Source organism: Mobula hypostoma, chromosome 29 (assembly GCF_963921235.1).
Source record: "Mobula hypostoma chromosome 29, sMobHyp1.1, whole genome shotgun sequence".
NCBI classification, from domain to species: Eukaryota; Metazoa; Chordata; class Chondrichthyes; order Myliobatiformes; family Myliobatidae; genus Mobula; species Mobula hypostoma.
Window position 1 is genome coordinate 26,859,505 of NC_086125.1, and position 22,862 is coordinate 26,882,366.

Genomic DNA, 22,862 nt, shown 5'->3' on the forward strand with positions numbered 1-22,862 from the left:
TATTATTTATTTACTTTTTATTTATTCTTTTTTTGTCTTATTTTGCACATTGGTTGTTTTTCAGTCTTTGTGTATCTTTTTGTCATTCATACTATTGTATTTTTTTGTTCTACAATGAATGCCTGTAAGTATTTGGCGACATATGTGTACTTTGATAACAAATTTACTTTGAACTTAAGGGCTTAAGGGTCCCTCTCAGGTGCAGAACTAAAAGATTGCTCAAATGATGCTGAATCATGGTCTTCCAAGGATATATTCTCTCCTGGGGTTTATTTTGGAGGACCGTGTGCTGATAGACTTCTGAAACTGTAGGTGTCTGTCCTTAATTATTGCACAGTTAGCTGAACAGAACAAAAGTTAACAAGATGTTTAAGGCACTCGCCACAACAGTACTGTAATACGTAGCCCAATTCAAACCAATGAGAGAGGAAAATTAGGAGAAGTTTCCTGAATCCATCAAAACTTTTAGTGTGTCCGCAGTTGGTAATCTGTAAAATAAGACACAGAGTTAAACCAGTATCTGTTTTCAGAGAGGAATCCATTCAAACAGTTTGTAAAATTTGAGATCAGTCTTTGACTTTTTTAAAAATAATGACTAAGTTTAGAGAGCAACTGTATTTACAAAATAATCCAAACAATCTCAGTTTTACAAGGGAAGTTTAACCCCTTGTGAACCACCAACCCTCTTTCACACCGATCTCACTGTGAGGCAAAGCACTGGACATTTCAGGCTGCTGCACTACAAGTTTGATCCCAGTGGACAGCCAGGGTGGTGTTAAAGATCTGCTTTGATGGAACCTGAATCTTCAGCCTGGTATTCAATGCCCCTTCTGCTTACTTGGGTGTAGAGGAAAGCCAACTTGATATTGTCCACCATTGTTAAATAGCCCAGAGTCAACACATGAAGAATTATTCAGAGACAGCTTCTACCTTGCTGTTACAAAACTACTGAACACTCCTGGTATGTTCAGATAGACTCTGATGTCAAAAGTCTAACTTCTTATGACTCTGCACCTTATTATCTGCCGCACTGTACTTTCTCTCTTAACTGTAGCACTTCGTATTCTGTTGTTTTCCCTTGTACCACCTCGATGCACTGATGAGATAAAACGATCGGTCTGGACAGCATGCAAAAGCTGCTTTTACAGCTCAGGGCGTTCCAGAGTGTGGGGTTCAATTCTGGCGCCGTTCTGTAAGGAGACTGTACGTACTCCCCATGGAATGCATCTGTTCTTCCCCAGTGTCCTGGTTTCCTCCCACAGTCCAAAGACATACTGGGTAGGTTAATCGGTCATTGGCAATTCTCCTGCGATTAGGTTGGGGTTAATCGAGGTGGTGGGATCACTGGGCGGTGTGGCTCAAAGGGCAGAAGGGAAGAATTCTGAAATAAATAAATAAAGCAAAGTTTTCACTGAACCTTGGTATCTGTGACAATAATCAATGTTTACCAATTTGTTAACTGTCTTGTTTCACAACTGAGTACAGAACCCAGGTGGTCAATATTAGGTGATGGAGGTGATTGAAACTAGTGAGGTGAAGGGTTAAAAGTTTAGCAAACTATGTTATGTGGTAGGATGATTTATGTTTGAAATTTTTCAATGTGGAACAGTAGTTTATGCTTCAATTTCATAGTTTCAGTGAGTTGCATTAAGCAGGTTTTTTGGTGAAGAATTATCATTATGGACATTGGAGGAGCAAGTTCTCCATGGTAGACAGCTATCAATGTTGCGATTCTGATATGGGCTTAGCAATTGTTGGTGTGGTGTGATTTTTAAACAAAACTCACTATAATTCAGTGCCCCTTGTGCTTACTTGTGTATTGAGAGGAGCCAGTTTAATGTTGTCCACTATTGTTAAATAGCCAAGCATTAATTCATGAAGCATTATTCAAAGACAACTTCTACTAGCTGTTATAAAACTATTGAGCAGTCCCCTAGTACGTTAAGATGGACTTTTGACCTCACGGTCTACCTCATTATGACCTTTCACCTCATTGTCTACCTGCACTGATAAAGAGGAAGATTAGTTTTATTCGTCACATGTACAACACAATATACAGTGAAATGTGTTGAACTTTCTCTGCAACTGTAACACTCTTATGATCTTCCCTTGTGCTGCGTCAATGCACTGTTGCAACTAAATGACCTGCATGGACGGTATGCAAAACAAAGATTTTCAATGTGACTTGATACATGTCACAGTAATAAGCCAATTTATTCACTCAACAATGGGCATTTGCAGCCAAGAAGCCCCTTTGGGAAACACACCCAAGCACCTTTGGGATTCCGACTCCATTGACATCAGAAGGGGAGATGTATAACCAGATGTTGGCCGAATTATTTCAGAAGTTCCTTTTCTCTCACACTGTGGATAAGGTTCCATCACAGACCGAGGAACAGCAAATGACAGGAAATGCAGTACAAAGAATCTCTGTTGGTGGGGGTCATAGGGTGGCTGACTGACACATATCTTCCTCTTAAAAATTGTTTAACATCAACAATTTATGTGTGTTTTCAGATCTTTTCAGTTCATTTAAAACTAGGGTTTTTTTTTATATGTGAATGTGAAAGAGATTTGAAAACATTCTTAATAACAGAGATATTTAAACACTATTACAACTTCCACAGCTGGCCAGGTTGGAGATGGGCTTTTCCAGCTGTTAGGGAGAGAGCCACCTCTCCAGGCACTTGTCCATTTGATGCCACCAGGTTCTGGGCTGGCTTGGACCAGATGAGTGGAGGTGGGGAGAAGGGCTGGGGAAGGGTGGAGCACCTCTGTGGGAGAGGGTGTTCCTGCTGGAGAATCAAAATTCGGACCAATTCCCACACATTTGGACAGTACAAAGACCCCTCTTTGACAAGCAACACATTGTCACATTTTATCCTTCTCCACCCCTGCCGCAGCTGCACTAACCTCCACTCTGGGTGATGTATCTGACCCAGGGGAGTGCCTGGTAGCCACTCTTCTCAATAATCTTCATGTACCTCACCTACAACATGGGGAAACAAACCAAGTGTTACTCACCGGACCTGTCAGAGAGGCATCAGAATACAAGACGTTGAACATAAAAGACAAAACATTACAGTACATTTCAGGCCCTTCAGCCCACAACATTGTGCTGGCCTTTTAACCTATTCTAATATCAATCTTAACCTTCCCTTCCATATAGATAGGCACATGGATATTGAGAAATGGAGAGCTACTAATGGATCTGCCTCTACCACCAACCCTGACACATCCTCCACTGTGTATAAAAAAAAACTTAGCTCTGACATCCCCCCTATAAGTTCCTAGCCTGCACAACCCTTCCATACAACTCAGACCCTCAAGTCCTGGCAACCTTCCAATAAACCTTCTTTGCACTCGTTCCAGTTTAGTGACATCCTTCCGTCAACAGCGTGACTAAAACCTGCACACAACTGTCTCCAAATCCAAACCTCACTTGGACCAGTATTGATTGGCTTCTGTCCTGCTCTGTTTAACCTGGTCAGCCTTGAGTTGATAGAACATAGGACAGTACAGCACAATAACCTACTGTAAGTTCAACCTAACCCTTCACTCCCGCATAGCCCTCTAGTTTTCTTTCATCCACATGCCTATCTGAGAGTTTAAGTGCCCCTTATGAATTAGCCTCTATCACCACCCCTGGCAGTGCATTCTCTGTACCTACCACTACTCTCTGTGAAAAAAGCTGCCTTTGAACATCTCGCTTAGAATGAATGTCATTCTTAGACGCTGCATGACCTGCTGTGTTCCTCCACATTTTGAGTGTGATCATTTGATATCCCCCCATACTTTCCACCAATCAATCTTAAAATTATGCCCCCTCGTATTAGCCATTTCTGCCCTGGGAGAAAGTCTCTGGCCGTTGACTACAGAATGCCTCCTATATCTCATAAACCTCTATCAAGTCACCTCTCATCCTCCTTTGCTCAAACTACCCTCATAAGACATGGTCACTACTTCAGGCAGCATCCTGGTAAATCTCCTCTGCATCCTCTCTACAGCTTCCATATTTTTCTTATAATGAATTGACCAGAAATTAACACAATACTCCTAGTATAATTTATGTTCATTTTAATATTCACTTGTGTCTCTCTTGCACTGTGTTGCTGCCAAAACTAACTTTTGAGTTTTGAGCTACCTGCCTATTTTTGTCCTGGTGAACATCTAGCAATCCAAATTAGCTGATGGTTTGGAGGGACAAGTTTCGACCTCCACACTGGACACCACAGATACACCAGCACTGACCTGTACCCCTGAGACGGTGAAGTAAGGGATCTCGAATTTCACGGTGATCGGTGGCCTGCCTTCATTGTTCTCATTCTCCACGCTCGGCAGGCCAAAGTGAGCCCGCATCAGGTATTCTTTTCCTCCCTATCCAGGGGGAGATACAGATAGAGAAGTTAAAACAAAAGTCAATTTATAAAATGTAATGGTTAACAAGCTCAGATTAATTTATTTATCATCTGTCCATCAAACCATACAGTGAAATGCATCTTACATTAATAAACAACACAAGCTAGGGGTGCGCTGGAGAGAGCCCACGAGTGTAGCTACACATTTGGATGCTGGCTGGTTCAAAGTAAACTCATTATTATACACATATATACGCACGCACACGCATACACCTTCTCCAGAACAGGACTCTGGGCCTTCAGTTGGGCTTTGGCTTCCAGACCTCCTGTCAACCTTCAAGCTTCGATTTTCAGTATTGGCTCCACAAATCAGTACATTTTTCCTTGCCCTCCCTTCTTTGGCCTCTTTTCAGTCTTTCTGTCTAGGCTTATTGGTATTCCACTTGCATTTATGTAGCACCAAAGGATATCCACCACTCTGTAAATAAACTTGCCCTGTAAATCACCTTGGAAGTTACCCCCTCACCTTAAGTTGTATTGCTGTTACTGTGAAACATTTTGACCCTGAGGAAAGGAAACCCTCTGCCTCTCATAAACTTATGAACTTCACATCTTCCCTTAGCCTCCACCACTCAAAAGAAAACCGCTATAGTTTGTCTAGCCTCTTTTGCACCCTCTCCAAAGCCTATACATCATCTCTATAACATGATGACCAGGATTGAATGCTGTACACTAGGTGAGCAGGAGTGGGATTCTAACAGACGACTTTCTGACTGGGATTTGGATCTCACCCGCTGCTGACCCACCTAACCTCGTTCCAGCTGGTGCAAGGAATAAAACAGCTCTCACTCACGGGCAAGCATTTGATGGTCCACACCACTGTGTTATTTTCGGGAACCCACTTGGCGCTCCCCACGCTGGTCTTGAACTTGGGCGTGTCAGCATCACTTGGCACAGGGATAATGATTTCCACATTGTTGGCGACAGACTGCTTCTTGAACTGACTTTTGGCCTGTTGGGAGGAAAAAATATTAACATTTGCCCTCCTACCACAGACCTCCTGCTTTTTGTACCATTTTTAAAGCTATATTTCTTATTATAACTTACAGTAGTTTTATGTCCTCCATAAAGCAAAAAAAAAATCACCTCAAATGTCAGTGATAATAAACCTGATTCTGAACCATCCTGCCTGTCCTGAACTTCATGAACCTTACACTGACTGCTTCAATATCTCACTGAAGCAACCTCATCATGATCAGCCTGGAAAGTGTGGAGCTTCTGGCTTTTCCAGTACATAGTATCATTCAGTATAGAAACAGGCCCTCAGCCCAAATGGTCCATGCCAACCAAGATCCAAGCTAGTCCCATTTGGCCCATATCCTTCTAAACATTTCCAATCCAATGTACCGGTTCCACTGTCTTTTAAAAGTTGTGCATTAATCCACATACATACCTCACTTTGTGTAAAAAGTTGCCCCTTGGTTCCTATTAAAACTCTTCCCCCAAACCTTAAACACATACCATCTAGTTCTTGATTCCCCACCCCTGGGAAGAAGACTGTGTCGGATCCTGATACTTCAGCAATCCAAAGATTTTTTGGAAGTCAAGAAGGAGTCAAAAAAAAACTTACTGCTAAGCAATTTCATTAAGTGCTACAAGAACAAAGAACAAGCAAAAGAGGAGCTGAGAGAATGAAGAAAAGACAAAGGACAGAGCAGCCGTAGTCGTCTCATACTCAGAGTAGAGATAACACAATTGCAGTGATAACAATTAACCTAGAAAATAGCCTGAGTAAAGTGCCGTGACACCTGCTACTGAAAACTACAAAAATACAGAAGCAACTGTACTGTAATCACCAATTACATGTATGTCAGCAATTATGTAATAAATACAACTACGCATTGGAAAGTTCAAATTGGGGATGGTCGCTGATGCTGAGTGATAGTGGCATCTAAGAAGCTGTTAGACACATGGATATGCAGGGAATGGAGGGAGCAGATCACATGGATATGCAGGGAATGGAGGGAGCAGATCACACGGATATGGAGGGAGCAGATCATATGGATACGCAGGGAATGGAGGGAGCAGATTACAAGGATATGCAGGGAATGGAGGGAGAAGATCACATGGATATGCAGGGAATGGAGGCAGCAAATCACATGGATCTGCAGGGAATGGAGGAAGCACATCACAAGGATATGGAGGGAGCAGATCACATGGATATGCATGGAATGGAGAGAGCAGATCACACAGAATGGAGGGAGCAGATCACACGGATATGCATGGAATGGAGAGAGCAGATCACACGGATATGCAGGGAATGGAGGGAGCAGATCATAAGGATACACAGGGAATGGAGGGAGCAGATCGCACAGATATGCACGGAATGGAGAGAGCAGATCACACAGAATGGAGGGAGCAGATCACACGGATATGCATGGAATGGAGAGAGCAGATCACACGGATATGCAGGGAATGGAGGGAGCAGATCATAAGGATACACAGGGAATGGAGGGAGCAGATCGCACAGATATGCAGGGAATGGAGGGAGCAGATCACGAGGATATGCACAGAATGGAGGGAGCAGATCACAAGGATATGCACGGAATGGAGGGAGCAGCTCACACGGATATGCAGGGAATGAAGGGAACAGATCACACGGATATGCAGTGAATGGAGGGAGCAGATCACACGGACATGGAGGGAGAAGATCACAAGGATATGCAGGGAAAGGAGGGATGTCAATCACATGGATATGGAGGGAGTAGATCACATGGATATAGGTAGTAGATCACATGGACATGGAGGGAATGGGAGTAGTAGATCACAGGAATATGCAGGGAATGGGGGTAGTAGATCACACTGGTATGCAGGGAATGGAGGGAGTAGGTGACATGGAGGGATTAGACATGGATATATAGGGGATGGAGGGAGCAGATCACACAGATATACAGGGAATGGAGGGATGTATTTTATGTGCAGATAGAGAGATTTAGTTTAATTTGACATGGTGTTCGGCAGGAGTATCGTAGGCTGAGTGGCCTGTTCCTACACTTTACTGTTCTATGTTAAAATAAAGGAGTGAGGTTGGTCTTTCCAAACTTGTCCAGCCCATGTGACCTTCCTTGGTTTTGAGGGAAATACAGTAATTAAAAACTTTTTAAGTGTTAGAACCACTGGAGAGGCCATGGGCCATGCGTTAACTCAAAATGAATCTTTGACGCCCTTACTATTCAACCTATCAATCTCCACTTTAAATATACCCAATGACCTGGCCTCCACAGCCATCTGTAGCAATGAATTCCACAGATACACCAACCTCTGGCTAAAGGAATTCCTCATCTTCGTTCTAAAAGGACATCTTTCTATCTGGTCCTAGAGTCACCCACTATAGGAAAGCAAAGGCTAATAGGATCTTGATTAGTAAGGGTGTCAAAGATTATGGGGAAAAGGCAGGAGAATGGGGTTGAGAGGGATATTAAATCAGTCATGCTTGAATGGCAGAGCAGACACAATGAACCAAATGGCCTAATTCTGCTCCTATGTTTTAGTCTTAAGGGGAAATTAATTGCTGAAATAACTCCTCTACCTTCAAAAATACAAAGAGATGAGATTTAATTCAGTTTCTTGATCATGCACAAAATGGAATTTACCTTGATCATGTATTCAACCCGACTATGTGAAAATTTCTCGATAACCGATTCAATCCAAATCAGAGGCTTCACCTAAAATCAAACACAAAGTCCTTCAGTAAGTTTCTTCTCTACATGTCTGAATGACTGTTTAGATTCTGGGAAGGCCAGCAGGATTGTCGGGTTATCCCAATTGGAGCTGCGGACACCTCTTTCATGTTCTTGGGAGACTCAGTCTCAATCCATCACACCACCATGTGATGTCCATTGCCTTGTTGACACCTCTGGTGAAGATGGTGCTGAACATCACAGCTTCTCTCCTTTATAAATGCACAGTGGAGAGTATCCTGACTGGTTGCATTATGATCTGGCATGGGAACACCAATGCCCGTGGAAGGATCTACTGAAAGTGGTGGGTACAGCCCAGTCCATCACCAAGGACGCCTCACAAACCACCATCTAGGCCATGCTATTTTCCCACCTCACCCACTGAGGATGAGCTGCGGGAGCCTTAGATCCAAACCACCAGGTTCAGGAACAGTTATTACCCATCAACCACTGGGCTCTTGAACCACAGTGGATAACTTCACTCACCTCAATGTTAAACTAAATCTACACACTACAGACTCACAATTCATGTTCTCAGTATTTTTTATTTAGTTATTGACAATAACTTATTTGCATGATTTGTCATCTTTTCCACATTGGTTGTTTGTCAGCCTTTATTTATGCTTACTTTTTCATAAATTCCAAATATGATTATTTTCCTGTAAATGTCTGCAAGAAAAAGCATCTCTGAGTGGTAAATGGCAACATGTGTGTTTTCTGATAATAAATTTACTTTTTGACTTTGATTTTAAGCTGTGGTCTCCATCAGGGTTGTGACTCAGACATGGCTTTTTTTTTTATTAAGGTTTGTACAGATGGTTTTGGAGACAGCAGCGTGGGGCGTTAGTGGTCAGGCTGGAGACTAGGCCTCCACTCCATGTTCAAAAATCAACGACATGTGGGTGGGTGGGACAGTGGAATGGGGCCGGTTTTGCTGTTGTTGTTTTGTTGCTTGCTGTGTTCTGTGTTGTTCTGTTGAGCATTTTGGGCACGCTACATTGGCGCCATCGTGTGTGTTAGTTGATGACGTAAGCGAATCGGAATCAGAATTTCCTTCTTCTGTGGACATTACATTGAGAAGAATGAACAGCTTCCATCAGACTGTGAAGAGGAGTGGAGAGTCACTCAGTCTGGAGAATGGACAGCTTCCATTGGACTGTGAAGAGGAGTGGAGAGTCACTCGGTTCGGAGAGTGAACAGCTTCCATTGGACTGTGAAGAGGAGTGGAGAGTCACTCGGTCTGGAGAATGAACAGCTTCCATCAGACTGTGAAGAGGAGTGGAGAGTCACTCGGTCTGGAGAGTGAACAGCTTCCATCAGACTGTGAAGAGGAGTGAGAGTCACTCAGTCTGGAGAATGGACAGCTTCTATCAGACTGTGAAGGGGTGTGAGGGTCACTCAGTCTGGAGAATGGACAGCTTCCATTGGACTGTGAAGAGGAGTGGAGAGTCACTCGGTCTGGAGAATGAACAGCTTCCATCAGACTGTGAAGAGGAGTGGAGAGTCACTCGGTTCGGAGAGTGAACAGCTTCTGCCAGACTGTGAAGGGGTGTGAGGGTCACTCAGTTTGGAGAGTGAACAGCTTCTGCCAGACTGTGAAGGGGTGTGAGGGTCACTCAGTCTGGAGAATGGACAGCTTCCATCGGGCTGTAAAGGGGTGAGAGTCACTTGTTCTGGGAAGTGAACAGCTTCCATCAGACTGTGAAGAGGAGTGGAGGGTCACTCGTTCTGGGGAGTGTGGCTATGTAATGATTGGGCGCCATTTTCTGTGAAGATCAGCTCCTTGTTCTTTAAGATGAGAGTGAATCCTATGGACAACAGGGCTTCCACGGACTAAAGACTTGCTGGAGAAGAAAGTCAAATCGCAAGTCAACCATGACCCCTCTTGACCTCACGATCTGCCTCATTATGACCTTGCACATTAGTGTCTACCTGCACTGCACTTTCTCTGTAGCTGTTACACCCTGTTCTAGACTCTGTTGTTGTTTTATTTTACCTTTTCTATCTCAATGCACTGCTGTAATGAATTAATTTGTTTGAGCAGTATGCACAGCTAGCTTTTCACTGTACCTCGGTGAATGACATTACTAAACCAATTCCAATCTTTCTCTGTAACTGTAACACATTATTTTTAGTACTTTCCTTTTCTATTGCAACCTCTGGCAGCACACCCTAGGTACCCATTACTCTGTGTAAGTAAAACCTACCCGACACACCTTCCTCACCACCAGGCCACGCCATCTTCACACAGCTCACATCAGGCAGGAGGTACAGCAACCTGAAGTTCCACACCACCAGGTTCAAGAACAGTCTCTTCCCTCCAACCATTCAGTTCTGAACCAACAGGCAAAACTCTAATAACTAGAGATTAGCAACTCTATGACCACTTTGATCATTTTGCACCAAAATCTACTTTTATTTTGTTCTAATTGTGTTCTTTCTTGTAATAATTGTGTATAATTTACATTTCATTGATACTTTTAGCTTGTGACAGCTACTAATATGGTGCTTATGTGATGCTACTGTAAACAAGCTTTTCATTGCACCTTGTACTTGTGCATACAGCAGCAAACATGACTTCGACTTTTAATGCATCTTGATATCTGCCCTTCAATCTTGGCTGACAGCAGAAGACTACAGTTGGGCACAAAGTCACTCCATTGACCCAAGGACATCCGGGTCTTTAACCTGGAAGAGTTCATGAATACAAAACGGGGTAAAGTCCTCCCAGATTTTAGATTTGATTGCTAATCATTGACCTTGGAGGAAGCTAAAAGGTTGGCACAACATCATGGGCCTGTAGTGTTCTAAATTCTAAGTTCCTTTACTCACTTGAATGTTCAGTCGATAAGACATTAGTTCAAAATCGCCATCCGGTGGGATGAAGGAGATTGTTCGGTCATTTTCAAAGCGAGAGAGCCTCACACATTGATGAAACTTCACATCCTCTAGTTCCACCGATTTATTTTTGCCTCCTAAATTAAAGCAAATCTGAGATTATTATTGTACTTTTCACAAGATGTTCCAGGACGACTTGGAGCAAATCAGATTCTTTCAAAGCGTGGAACAAAACAACCAATTTGTATAGAGTGGGAAATACAATGGAAAGTACAGCAAGCTTTAGAATCAATTATTATCATCAGCTCAATGTTCCTTTGATTATGTTAACCGAAGGATGAATATTAAGTTTGATGTCTCTGAGCCTGTAGGATGGTGGTGGGGATCTCCTGGAAGCTTACTGGATACTGGAAGGCCTGGATGGACTGGACATGCAGAGAACGTTACCATCTGCAGGAGCACCTAGGACTAGAGGGCACAGCCTGCAGAATACAGAGAACTGAGACCAGGAGGAATTTCTTCAGCCAGTTGGTGGTAACTCTGTGAAATCTGTTGGAGGCCAAGTCATTGGATGTACTTCAGGCAAAGATTGAGAGGTTCTTGATTGGTAAGGGGAGGGTTAAAGGTTACGGAGGAAAAAAGGTGGGCACTCAGCTGCTGAGATCAGAGTGTATCTGAGGCTCCCCTATCCCACAGTTAGTACCAATGCACCTTTGCCTTGAGTGAGAGCCACTGGTCAGAGCCAGGTCCAGCAAAGTGCGGGTTTCTGGTTTACTCTCACAATCCAAGCACATACAGGTTAGGGTCAGTAAATTGTCTGCTTGTTATGTTGGCGTTGGAACTATGGCAACACTTGCGGCTGCCCATCACAATCCTTGCTGATTTAATTTAATTTGATGCAAATGACACATTTCACTGTACATCCTAATGTACGTGTGACAAATAAAGCTAATCTTGCCTGGGGGTGTATCCAGATGACAGGCTCCAACACAGGAAGGACCAGAGTCGCCTCTTCTTCCCGAGGAGACTGAAGTCCTCTGCAGTACGCAAGTCTCTCCTTCACATGTTCTCCCAGTACCATCTTCTATGTGGTGGTGTGCTGGGGTATTGGCATCAACACGGGTGATGCCAACAGGCTCAATAAACTGATCAGAAAGGCTGGCTCTGTTTTAGCAGTCAACCTGAACAAACACTGGAAGCTGTGATAGAACAAAGGACCCTGTGGAAAATCCTGGCAATTCGGGACAATGCTTCCCACCCTCCGCATGCCACCTTGGCTGAACAGAGGAGCACTTTTAGTAATAGACAACTGCGCTGCTCCAAAGAGCGCTATATGAGGTCACTCTTACCCTTGGCCACTAGGTTCTATAACGAGTCAACCTATAGCGGGGGAAGTGATGACCCCCCCCCCCCGTTAGACTGTTTGGGCTAGCTTATTTTTTATTCTTTCTTACTCTACTCTAATATTTGTATATCTGTGAACTTGTAATGCTACTGTGACACTGTAATTTCCTTTGGGATCAATAAAGTATCCCTCTAGCTTGGTACATGTGACAATAATAAACAAGTACTAAGGGGAGACCTAATACAGGTCTACAAACTTACAAGGGGCACAGATAGACAGCCAGTTTCTTTTTTCCCCAGGGTAGAAATGTTTAATACCACAGGGCAAGCATTTAAGGTGAGAGGGAGTAAAATGTATGGGGCAAGATTTTGTTTAAGTTGGAAGTCTGGAATACATTACGAAGGATGCTGGTGGAGGCAGATACAATAGTAGCATTTAAGAGGCTCTTAAATAGGCACCTGAATAAGCAGAGAATGGAGGGATAAGGACATTGTGTTTGTAGACGGGATTAATGTAGTTTGGTATTTAATTACTAGTTTAGTAAATTTAGCACAGTATCTCGGGCCAAAGGCCTGTTCCTGTGCTGTACTGTTCTAAGTTCCATTAACAACGTCACCACAACTGAAACTCAGTCCACGTGTATAAAAAGTTTTCAGTGACGTTTGCAAAAAATCTACTTTAGATAATAGACCATAAACAATTATTTTTGAGACCCATTTTGATTTTGAATATTTCAAATATATCATTCGTGAAACGGTTGTTTCTGATGCTGACTATTAATGTGTTGAAGTTGGAAAAACAATGGACAATTCAGCTTAGCAAGCACTCAGCCCTGACAACGTCGGTGTCTGAAAACTGCTGTACTACTCACGCCCAGTTAGTTCGAAGAGGACCTTGTCGTTCAGGCCCAGCCGGAGTTCTGGCATTCCCGAGAGGAAGACCCTCAGTTTCACGCTGCCGACTATCTCGCTCTGTAGAACATTCCCGTTCGCACTGACCTGTCCAAGAACAAGGAGCAATGAACTGAAACCACGGGGGACTATGGCCAGGACAGATGAAATGACTAGAACAGAGAATGTACAACGCAGGAAAAGGCATTTTGGCCTACCATGTTGTCCTGAACTAATTAGGCTAATGATGGCCAATTACATTCATCATTTCTCCCTACACAATGTCCATATCTTCCATTCCCCGCACATTCATGTACCCAAGAGTCTCTTAAACACCTCTGTCAAATCTGCCTCCACCACCACCCCTGATAGTGCATTGTAGACACACCCCACTGTCTGTGTAAAAAAAAACACATCTCCTTTAAACTTTCCTCCTCTCGCCTGAGAGCTAGGCCCTCTACAATTCAAACTCTCTACCCAGGGAGAAAGCTACCAGGTGACTATTTTCTTTATGCCTCCTGCAGTTTAATAAACCTCTGTCAGATCTTCCCTTAGCCCCTGCTCCTCCAGAGAAAACAATCCAATTTGCCTGACCTCTCCTTTTAGCATCTGATCTCTAATCCAGGCAGCAATCTGCTGAACACCTTCTGCCCCCTCTCCAAAGTATCCACATCCTTCCTTAACGAGGCAACTGGAACTGAACGCAATACTCCAAATGCAACCTCATCACAGTTTTATGAAGTTGTAACATAACTTCCTGAGTCTTGAGCTTAGGGCCTTGACTAATAAAGATGAGGATGCTATACAACTTCCTTAACACCCTATAGATTTACGTGGGTGGCCACTTTCATGGGAATTGGAATGCAAGATCCCTCTTCACATCAACAATAAGATCAAAACCAGTTCACTCACTCTTTGCCTAGTTACCCGCTGCTACAGGCCTCTGGGATTGTCACCTACACCTGGCATTCTCTCTCCATTTCTTCAAGAGCATCTCCCAAAATCTCAATCTCTGCCACCACAGTGGAGAAGGACACCACTACTCGAACACTGGCACCTGCTGGTTCCCCACCAGACTGAACATCTTACATTAAAACTTCTACAGCATCAGCAGCCGAAGTTCTGGCCCACAAACGGTGGGCGTGCCTTCCACGGAGGACAGCTGTGGTTCAAGGTAACCCATCTTCCAAAGGGCAATTCAGGATGATCAATAAATACTGGTCCTGCCTCCGATACCCAGATCACATTTGATGCCCTCTGTTCATCTGCGAGAAGTACGACATGGAGGGCAAGCTGCTGCCCACGTAGGCTCCCTCTCTCCACACAGGGGAGCTTACGTGGGCAGCAGAATCCAAAGGAAAGGCAGAGACTGATACAGATTGGCACCAGCGGCGTCACAGGAGTTGTCCGTCACGTTGAACGCTACATAGGGCTGCTTTAGGGACTTCAGCTCCAGATTTCCCCCCTCGGGGTTTACTCCCAAAGACTTCCCCATGAGTGGTTATACAGTAACTGCATGGCAGCGATGTTTGAGATCAGATTCACCTGGAAATCAGAATCAGGTTTATGATCTCTGTCTTGTATGATGTAAAAATTGTTGTTTTGCAGCAGCAGTATAGTCCAAACATAAAATAATACAAGATAGTGCAAAAATTAGCTTAGGAGGATTAATGGTGCCTAACAGCAACTCCTTTGCTTGCTTCTTCAGAAACAGCTTGATTTCCATCTTTAATATCTCTATTTTACCCCTTCAGGGTTCTTTTGAAGACCCTGACATGGAGTAACACGCTGACTACGGTTCTTTGTGGGAATGGGTCCGGCTCTCAGGGTTTCACGACTGGCTGTTATTCAGCACGCCAAGGGCTTGGCCTAAGAGCTCAGCTGCCTTTGAAGGTTCGAGATCTCATGGCTCTGGAGACAGGCGGATCGATGGTCGGTTTCAGGGCAGATTGGTGTCTTGTGGGAGATGGAAGGTCTAAGGCTGTATGCCCAGAGACCTGAGATCTTTGGGCTCAGAGCTCGGAAAAAGTGACGCAATGGACTTTTAACATCGTAAACCAGTCAGTTGTTTGTTATGTCTCTCCTCTTGCTGTGAAACGGAGTCACCTTTTTCTCCCTTATTAGGGAGAGAGAGCCTGTGGTATGTCGAATACCTGGAGAACAAGTAGTCTTTGAAGTACTGCAAGTCTGTGTTCTTCCTGTTGCTTTGGCCACCCTTGGGTGCTCAGTGGTGGATGTCAATGCCTTTTTTTTTTGTCGGTGGGGGGAGGGATTGTCGCTTGCTGCTGCTTGTGTGTGGGAGGGAGGGCAGCTGGGGCGGACTTTGGGGTTCTAACATTTAACTGTCATTCATTCTTTGGAGCACTCTTCTGTTTTTGTGGATGTTTGTGAAGAAAAAGGATGTATTATTGTATACATTTCTCTGACATTAAATTGTACCTTTGAAACCTTTGAAAAATAAAAGGAACAACAAGGTACTATTCGTAGACTGTTCAGAAATATGATGGCGGAAGGGAAGCTGTTCCTGAAATGTTGAATTGGGTCTTCAGGCTCCTGTACCTCCTTCCTGACAGTAGCAATGAGAAGAGGGCATGTCCCAAATGGTTAAGATCCTTAATGAGGATGCCACCTTCTTGAGGTACCTCTCCCATGCTATTCCTTCTCTCTTCTACCCTCTCCCATCAGGCAGGGGATACAAAAGTTCAAAAACATACCATCAGGCTCAAGAACAACTTCTATCCCACTGCTAAAAGATGCTTGAATGGACCTCTTGTATGTTATTTGTCTGTTCTGCGCTTCCAACTTTAACTGTAACACTATAATCTGGATTGTTACTGTTTTCTTTTTATACTCCCTCAATATTTGAGGACCGCCATTGTTCAGGGTCACCCATGGGTGTTGCATCTCAGCTGTCTACGTGATATGCAAGGCAGTACACAAACCGGGGCAGTACGATATGGAGAGCAAGCTGTTGCCCGTACAGCAGGCTCCCCCTCGCCAAGCAGCTGATGAATCCAAAGAGACGATAGAGACCAATACAGTATGGCACCAGTGGCATTGTAGGAGTTATCAATCAGTGATGAACACAACATAGGCCTTCGGCACTGCAGCTCCAGATTTTTTCTCAGGGTTTATTCCCGAAGTCTTCCTCAAGAGTGGGTATACAGTAGCTGCAAGGCAGCAGAGGTTTGAGATCAGAGTTTTCCCTCTCCGAGATGAGCTGACAAAACCCATTTGCTTGAAGCAACTGGTTCTAAGGTGTCACTAGCCCACCTTTGCCCCTTCTCCTGTCAGTAGAAATGGTTCCGCTGGACTCAGTAGCTAAGCCACGCGTGAAGGCCAGGAGCTGGATTTGGTTGTCAAAGGCTATTTGAGATGTGCGCTATGGGGAGCAATTAATGTTTATTCCCACAACAACCCCCTGGCTATAACAACCTTAAAGAACCTCCCTCAGTGTACGTATGTATGAAGTAATCTGTCTTGATGGCACACAAAGCTATTCACTGTGGCAAAAATAAACCAATTATCAATTTTCACAAATGTTCCTACAGTATAATAGTCCATCAGGCCCCTGTGATCTCCTAGAAGAACTATCCTGTCTGGTTGCATCACCACCTGGTGTGGAGGGGCCAATGCACAGGATCAGAAAAAGCTGCAGAGGGTTGTAAACCCAAACAGTTCCATCATGGGCACTGGTCTCTCCACCAGAGGATAACTTCAATACGCAATGCCTCAAGATGGTGGCATCCACCATGAAGGACCTTTGCCATCCATGCCTTCTTCTCATTGCTACCATCAGGGGGAGATATAGGAATCTGAAGATGCACACTGATGAACAGGTTCTTCCCCTTTGCCATCAGATTTCTGAACAGCCCATGAAAATTACTTCATTATTTTGCTCTCTTTTTGCACGATTTATTGTATGTATTTATTTATATACAGCGTGGTCTTATTGTCATTTATAGTCTTTCTTTCGCTGTAATGCTGCTTGCAAAACAACAAGTTCCATGACATACACTCAGTGGCCACTTTATTTTAAAAAGATTTTAATTTTAAGGAATTGAAAAGAAGAGGGCCGGGCTGGTGGTCAGCTCGCTGTCCTGCGAAGTTTACTCATCTCTGTGCTGACCTGAGACTGTGGCCTGCAACTAACGGGCTCCTAGATTGGTCATGGCTGTAGACTGACCTACATGAACTTCAGTTCTGAATGTGATTTGCTTACTTTTATTGTTTGCACGACTTGTTTTCTTTCCTGCACATTGGGTGTTTTGACAGTCACTTTATAAAAATGGGTTCTATTGGGTTTCTTTGTTTTGTGGCTGCCTGCAAGGAGACACATCTCAAGATTATATGTAGGAATCATACTTCAATAATAAATGTACTTTGAACTTTGATTAAGTACATCTGCTTATTAATGCAAATATCTAATCAGCCAATCACATTGCAGCAGCTCAATGCATAAAAGCATGCAGACATGGTCAAGAGATTCAGTTCTTGTTCAGACCAAACTTCAGAATGGGGAGGAAATGTGATCCAAGTGACTTTGACAGTGGAATGATGGTTGACGCTGGACAATGGCTGTTGTTCAGTATCTCAGAAACTGCTGACCTCCTGGGATTTTCACGCACAGCAGTCTCTAGAGTTTACAGAGAATGGTACGAATGGTTAGAGGAGAATGGCCAGACTGGTTCAAGCTGACAGGAAAGCGACAGGAGCCCAAATAATTGCACGCTACAACAGTAGAGTGCAGAAGAGCATCTCTGAACGCACGTGTTGAAGTGGATGAGCTACTGCAGCAGAAGACCATGAACAGGAGGTATCTAATAAGGTGCCACTGAGTGATAATAAACCGAATTCTGATTCCGTCACTCCTATTCTCCAAGTTCTGCAAATTATCCTCTGTCGATGTACATATGACCTTGTTAGAGCCAATATGGACCTGAGGTCCCATTGATTCTAACAGGGACCACGCCCCAGCCTTGATCTGAAGGATAGTGTGGACCCGGGAATGATTGGTGTACCACTAGGCAGCGATCTCAAAGCTCTACACTCACCAACACGTTGACACCTTCGATGACATCAATGAAGACCTCGTTCTTCTTGTACTTGATGCCTTCTGATCTCCAGGACACAGCATTGGTGACGGTGGCCGGTGGCCGTGGGGCAGCCAATTCCAGTTTTTGGCTCTGCTGAGTGATGTACCTGTCCAGGGAACCGGGAGTGCTCAGGCCTGGCTCGTGCTCGGTCAGAACAAAACCCAGGAAGCAGAGGGTAGCACCTCAGTCAGAGGCAGGCTCGTCATGAGTTCAAAGCAGGTACCGCATCGGTCTCCATGGGCATATGCCTTTGCCTCCCCCTCCAACACTTCCCCCCCCCCACCATCTAAAACTCACCTCTTTCTTGCCATACATTCCCACAAAACCCTGCCTCTCTCGCTCCCCCCCAATGCACCCTCCCAATATCCTCCTTCCTTCTTCCCACACGCCTCAAAAACCCACTCATTCTTCCTACATTCCTCAGAAATTCACCCTCACCCCAAATGGTTCTACAGTGCGATGGCGAGCACTCTGGACTCTGAATCCAGTGGTCAGAGTTCATATCTCGGTGCAAACTGTTTGGGCTCCATGGTAACAGAGCGGTTAGCTCACACTATTATACCTCGGGGTGTCAGAATTCAGAGTTCAATCTCGACATCCTCTGTAAAGAGCTTGTAGGCCCTCCCTGTGGAATGCATGGGGTTTCTCCCATAGTCCTAAGATGTTTAGTAGTTTAATTGGTCGTTGTAAATTGTCCTGTGATTAGGCTCGGGTTAGACTGGGAGATGGTGGGCAGTATGGCTTGAAGGGCTGGAAGGGGCCTATTCCATGCTGTATCTGGGGCAATAAGTAAATAAATACCCCAGAAACACACACTCCCTCCCCACAATCTCCAGAAATCCTCTCCTCATCCCCACACACCCCAGAAACCCACTTTCTCCCTCTCCCCACATACATTGGGAACCTACTCTCTCCCCCACACACGCCCCAGAAACCTACTCTCTCGCTCTCTCCACACACCTCATAAACCCACTCTTTCCTCCGGTTCAGGGTACTTGGAGGCACATGATAAAATAGGCCAGTCATTGTGGTTTCCTTCAGGGCAAATCTTGCCTAACAAATCTGTTGGAATTCTTTGAGGAAATAACAGGCAGGATAGACAAAGGAGAGGCAATGGATGTTGTGTTCTCAGGAGGCCATTGACAAGATGCTGCACATGAGGTATCGAAACAAGATAAGAGCCCATGGTATTGCAGGAAAGATACTAGCACGGATGGAAGATTGGCTGACTGGCAGGAAGCAAAAAATGGGCAAAAAGGGGGCCTCTTCTGGTTCGCTGCCAGTGATTCGTGGTGTTCTGCAAGGGTCTGTGTTGGGACTGCTTCTTTTCACTTCATATGTCAATGGTTTGGATGACTGAATTGATGGCTTTGTGGCCAAGTTTACAGATGGCACAAAGATTGGTGGAGGGGGAGCTGGGAGTAGGATTTAGTTCAGAAAGAGAAAATACAAGACATTTTGATACTCCGTTCACAGTGTAACGACACTTGGAGAATATCCTTTGCTTCTTGCAACCTATTGCACACAATACACGAATTATAAGACAATAAGACACAGGAGCAGAATTAAGCCATTTAGCCAATCGGGTCTGCTTCACCATTCCATCATGGTTGAATTATAACCCCTCTCAGTTCCATTCTCCTTCCTTCTCCCCATAACCTTTCACACCCTTACTAATCAAGAACCTATCAACCTCAACTTGAAATATACCCAATGACTTAGTCTCCACAGTCACCTGCAGCAATAAATTAGATTCTGGAATAGGCATCCATTAGTCTAGTGAGACCATGGACTGCAGAGCAATGTGTGGTTAAGTGCCTTGCTCAAGCATACAACACGCTGCCTCAGCCAAGGCTCTACATGCCCCCTCCCTCCTCAGTCCTGACGAAGGGCTCCGGCCCGAAACATTGACTGATCGTTTCCACGGATGCTGCCCGACCTGCTGAGTTCCTCCAGCGTGTTGTGAGTGTTGCTTTGACCCCAGCATCCGCAGAGTATTTTGTGTTTACAGTGGGACATTGATAGGATGCAAAACTGGGCTGAGAAGTGGCAGATGGAGTTCAACCCAAATAAGTGTGAGGTGGTTCATTTTGGTAGGTCAAATATGATGGCAGAATGTAGTATTAATGGTAAGGCTCTAGGCAGTGTGGAGGATCAGAGGGATCTTGGGGCCGAGTCCACAGGACGCTCAAAGCTGCTGTGCAGGTTGACTCTGTGGTTAGGAAAGCATACCGTGCATTGGCCTTCATCAACTGTGAAACTGAGTTCAAGAGCCAAGAGGTAATGTTACAGCTATACAGGACCCCGGTCAGACCCCACTTGGAGTACTGTGCTCAGTTCTGGTTACCTCTCTACAGGAAGGATGTGGAAGCCACAGAAAGGGTGCAGAAGAGATTTATAAGGATGTTGCCTGGATTGGGCAGCATGCCCTATGAGAATAGGTTGAGTGAACTCAGCCTTTTCTCCTTGGAGCAATGAAGGATGAGAGGTGACCTGATAGAGATGATGAGAGGCATTGAATGTGTGGATAGTCAGAGCCTTTTTCCCAGGGCTGAATTGGCTTGTGTGAGAGGGCACAGTTTTAAGGTGCTTGGAATTAGGTACAGAGGAGTCATCAGGGTTTAGTTTTTTGAATTGACATGTGGCCCAGTGTCCAACTTCTCCACCTCTGGTGTTTAATCAATGAGGGATCATAAGACTATAAGACATAGGGGCAGAATTAGGCTATTTGGCCTATCAAATCTGTTCTGTCATTCAATCATGGTTGATCGTTTTTTTTCTCCCCTCCTCAGCCCAACTCCCCGTCCTTCTCCTTTTGATGTCGTGTCCAATCAAGAACCTATCAGTGTCAGTCTCAATGCAGCCAACAACCTGGCCTCCGCAGCTGCCTGTGGTAATAAATTCCACAAATTCACCACCCTCTGGCTAAGCTGGAGCTGGGGATGATGTGACTGCTGATACTCACTCCTGTAGAATTTTACTTTCGGTGGTCTGGGGGAACCCAAAGTCCATCACTTCGTCCAGGAGCTCATAGATGATCACAAAGTTGTCCCGGATACTCTCCTCCTCCAGCTCCTTGAAGTATTCTGTGAAGACCTGGGGAGGAAGCAAGGTGTGAGATTCCAGGGGAACACCAAGTTCTGAAAGTGACGTTGAACTACCAGAATCAGAATTATTATTACTGACATGCGATACTGAGTAAAAATCTTAGACACATATATAAAGCTAAAGCTAGCCTAAGGCTATAGTAATTTTATGTATTGCACTATACTGCTGTCACAAAAAATAAAACAAATTTCATGACATGTGTGAGTGATGATAATCCTGATTCTGATGTGGGTCTTTGTTGTGGATTGAGAGTGGGAAGGGAGCAGGGAGAAGGGAATCATGGTTGGGAAAGGCGGGAGTGAGAGGGGAGGGAGCGGGTAGCGCCAAAGAGACATTCTGAGATGATCAATAAACCAATTGTTTGGAATTAAGTAACCTTGCCTGGTGTCTCAAGGCTGGGTGTGTCTGCACCTGAGTGACCCCCGCCCCTGGCACTCCTCTGCCATCTGTCCCACACCCCTCCCATGGTGCCGCACCCTCGCCATTCCCTACATCCTTTGCTCCTGCCAAATTTACAAACTCGCCCTCCACTCCACGTTGACAAATACAGTCCTGTGTAAAAGTCTTAGCTATAGATATGTGCGTAAGACTTTTGCACAGGACTGTATAACATGAAAGTTGTTGACATTATAAAAATTACCATAAATTACAGTAAAAGTATTAAAAAATATGTAGTGTAAAGAGAGAGCAAAAGGAAACACTACCTCTTGCACTACCAATGTCTCATCTATGATTGTGTTCCTTTGCACTAATGTCTTGGGCAGTTTTTTTTCTTCTCACTGTTCTGCACAATTTATATTCTGTGTGTTGTCTGAACCTGCGACTGTGAAGTTGCTGCAAGCAAGTTTTTCATTGCACATGACAATGACCTTGACTACTACTGTGACAGTAATGACAATGGCCACTCATGATGGTCAGCCTCTCTGATTAACTCACCCACCATCTAATGAGTGTATGATGTGGAGAGTACACGACTGAAGTCATACCAATATTTACAATTTAGGGCATCTAGATCTGGAGTTGCCTACCCAACCCGAGACCACGGGAGCCCAGTCTGTGTGTTGGATGGGATTGAAAACCAATTACAGGTCCTCAGACCAGATTGGCTTTTTGTAAATTGTTAGAGGTGCCCAACTGAGTTGTGTTTCATGTGTGTGCGCACCACAAGTCATGCAACAGGTCAGATTCCAGGTAGCTATGGTCGGGTTGAATAGGGACTAAGCTGCCCACAACTGTTTGTGGCTATGACCATACGCAGGGTTTCAAAATGGCACCAAGCTAAGGTCTCCATCGAGTTTGTGGCTCTGACTTGGTTGATTTTTTTTTTAATTTGTAAGAATGGATTTTAGGGACAGAGCGGGGAGTTAGAAATCAGGATACGGTTTAGGAACAGTGATGTGGGGAAGTTAGAGGTTGGATTAGGGTCCAGGGACAGGGATGTGGAGGAGTTAGAGGTCAGACCTCCACATTAGAAATCCAGCAATGTG

General features: G+C 44.5%; 1 protein-coding gene across 1 annotated transcript in view; it reads right to left on the reverse strand.

Moving 5' to 3' along the window:
* Nucleotides 1-22,862, reverse strand: part of LOC134339497 (AP-1 complex subunit mu-2) — a 35,151-nt gene continuing 12,289 nt past the window's right edge. The window contains exons 4-12 of the mRNA XM_063036071.1: nucleotides 21,233-21,363; nucleotides 18,226-18,373; nucleotides 13,153-13,279; nucleotides 10,931-11,073; nucleotides 8,012-8,083; nucleotides 5,212-5,370; nucleotides 4,252-4,377; nucleotides 2,914-2,989; nucleotides 1-488 (exon numbers count right to left, since the gene is read on the reverse strand). Of these exons, the coding sequence (XP_062892141.1) occupies nucleotides 466-488; nucleotides 2,914-2,989; nucleotides 4,252-4,377; nucleotides 5,212-5,370; nucleotides 8,012-8,083; nucleotides 10,931-11,073; nucleotides 13,153-13,279; nucleotides 18,226-18,373; nucleotides 21,233-21,363 (1,005 nt within the window). The 3' untranslated portion in view covers nucleotides 1-465. The remainder of the gene's footprint in view (nucleotides 489-2,913; nucleotides 2,990-4,251; nucleotides 4,378-5,211; nucleotides 5,371-8,011; nucleotides 8,084-10,930; nucleotides 11,074-13,152; nucleotides 13,280-18,225; nucleotides 18,374-21,232; nucleotides 21,364-22,862) is intronic.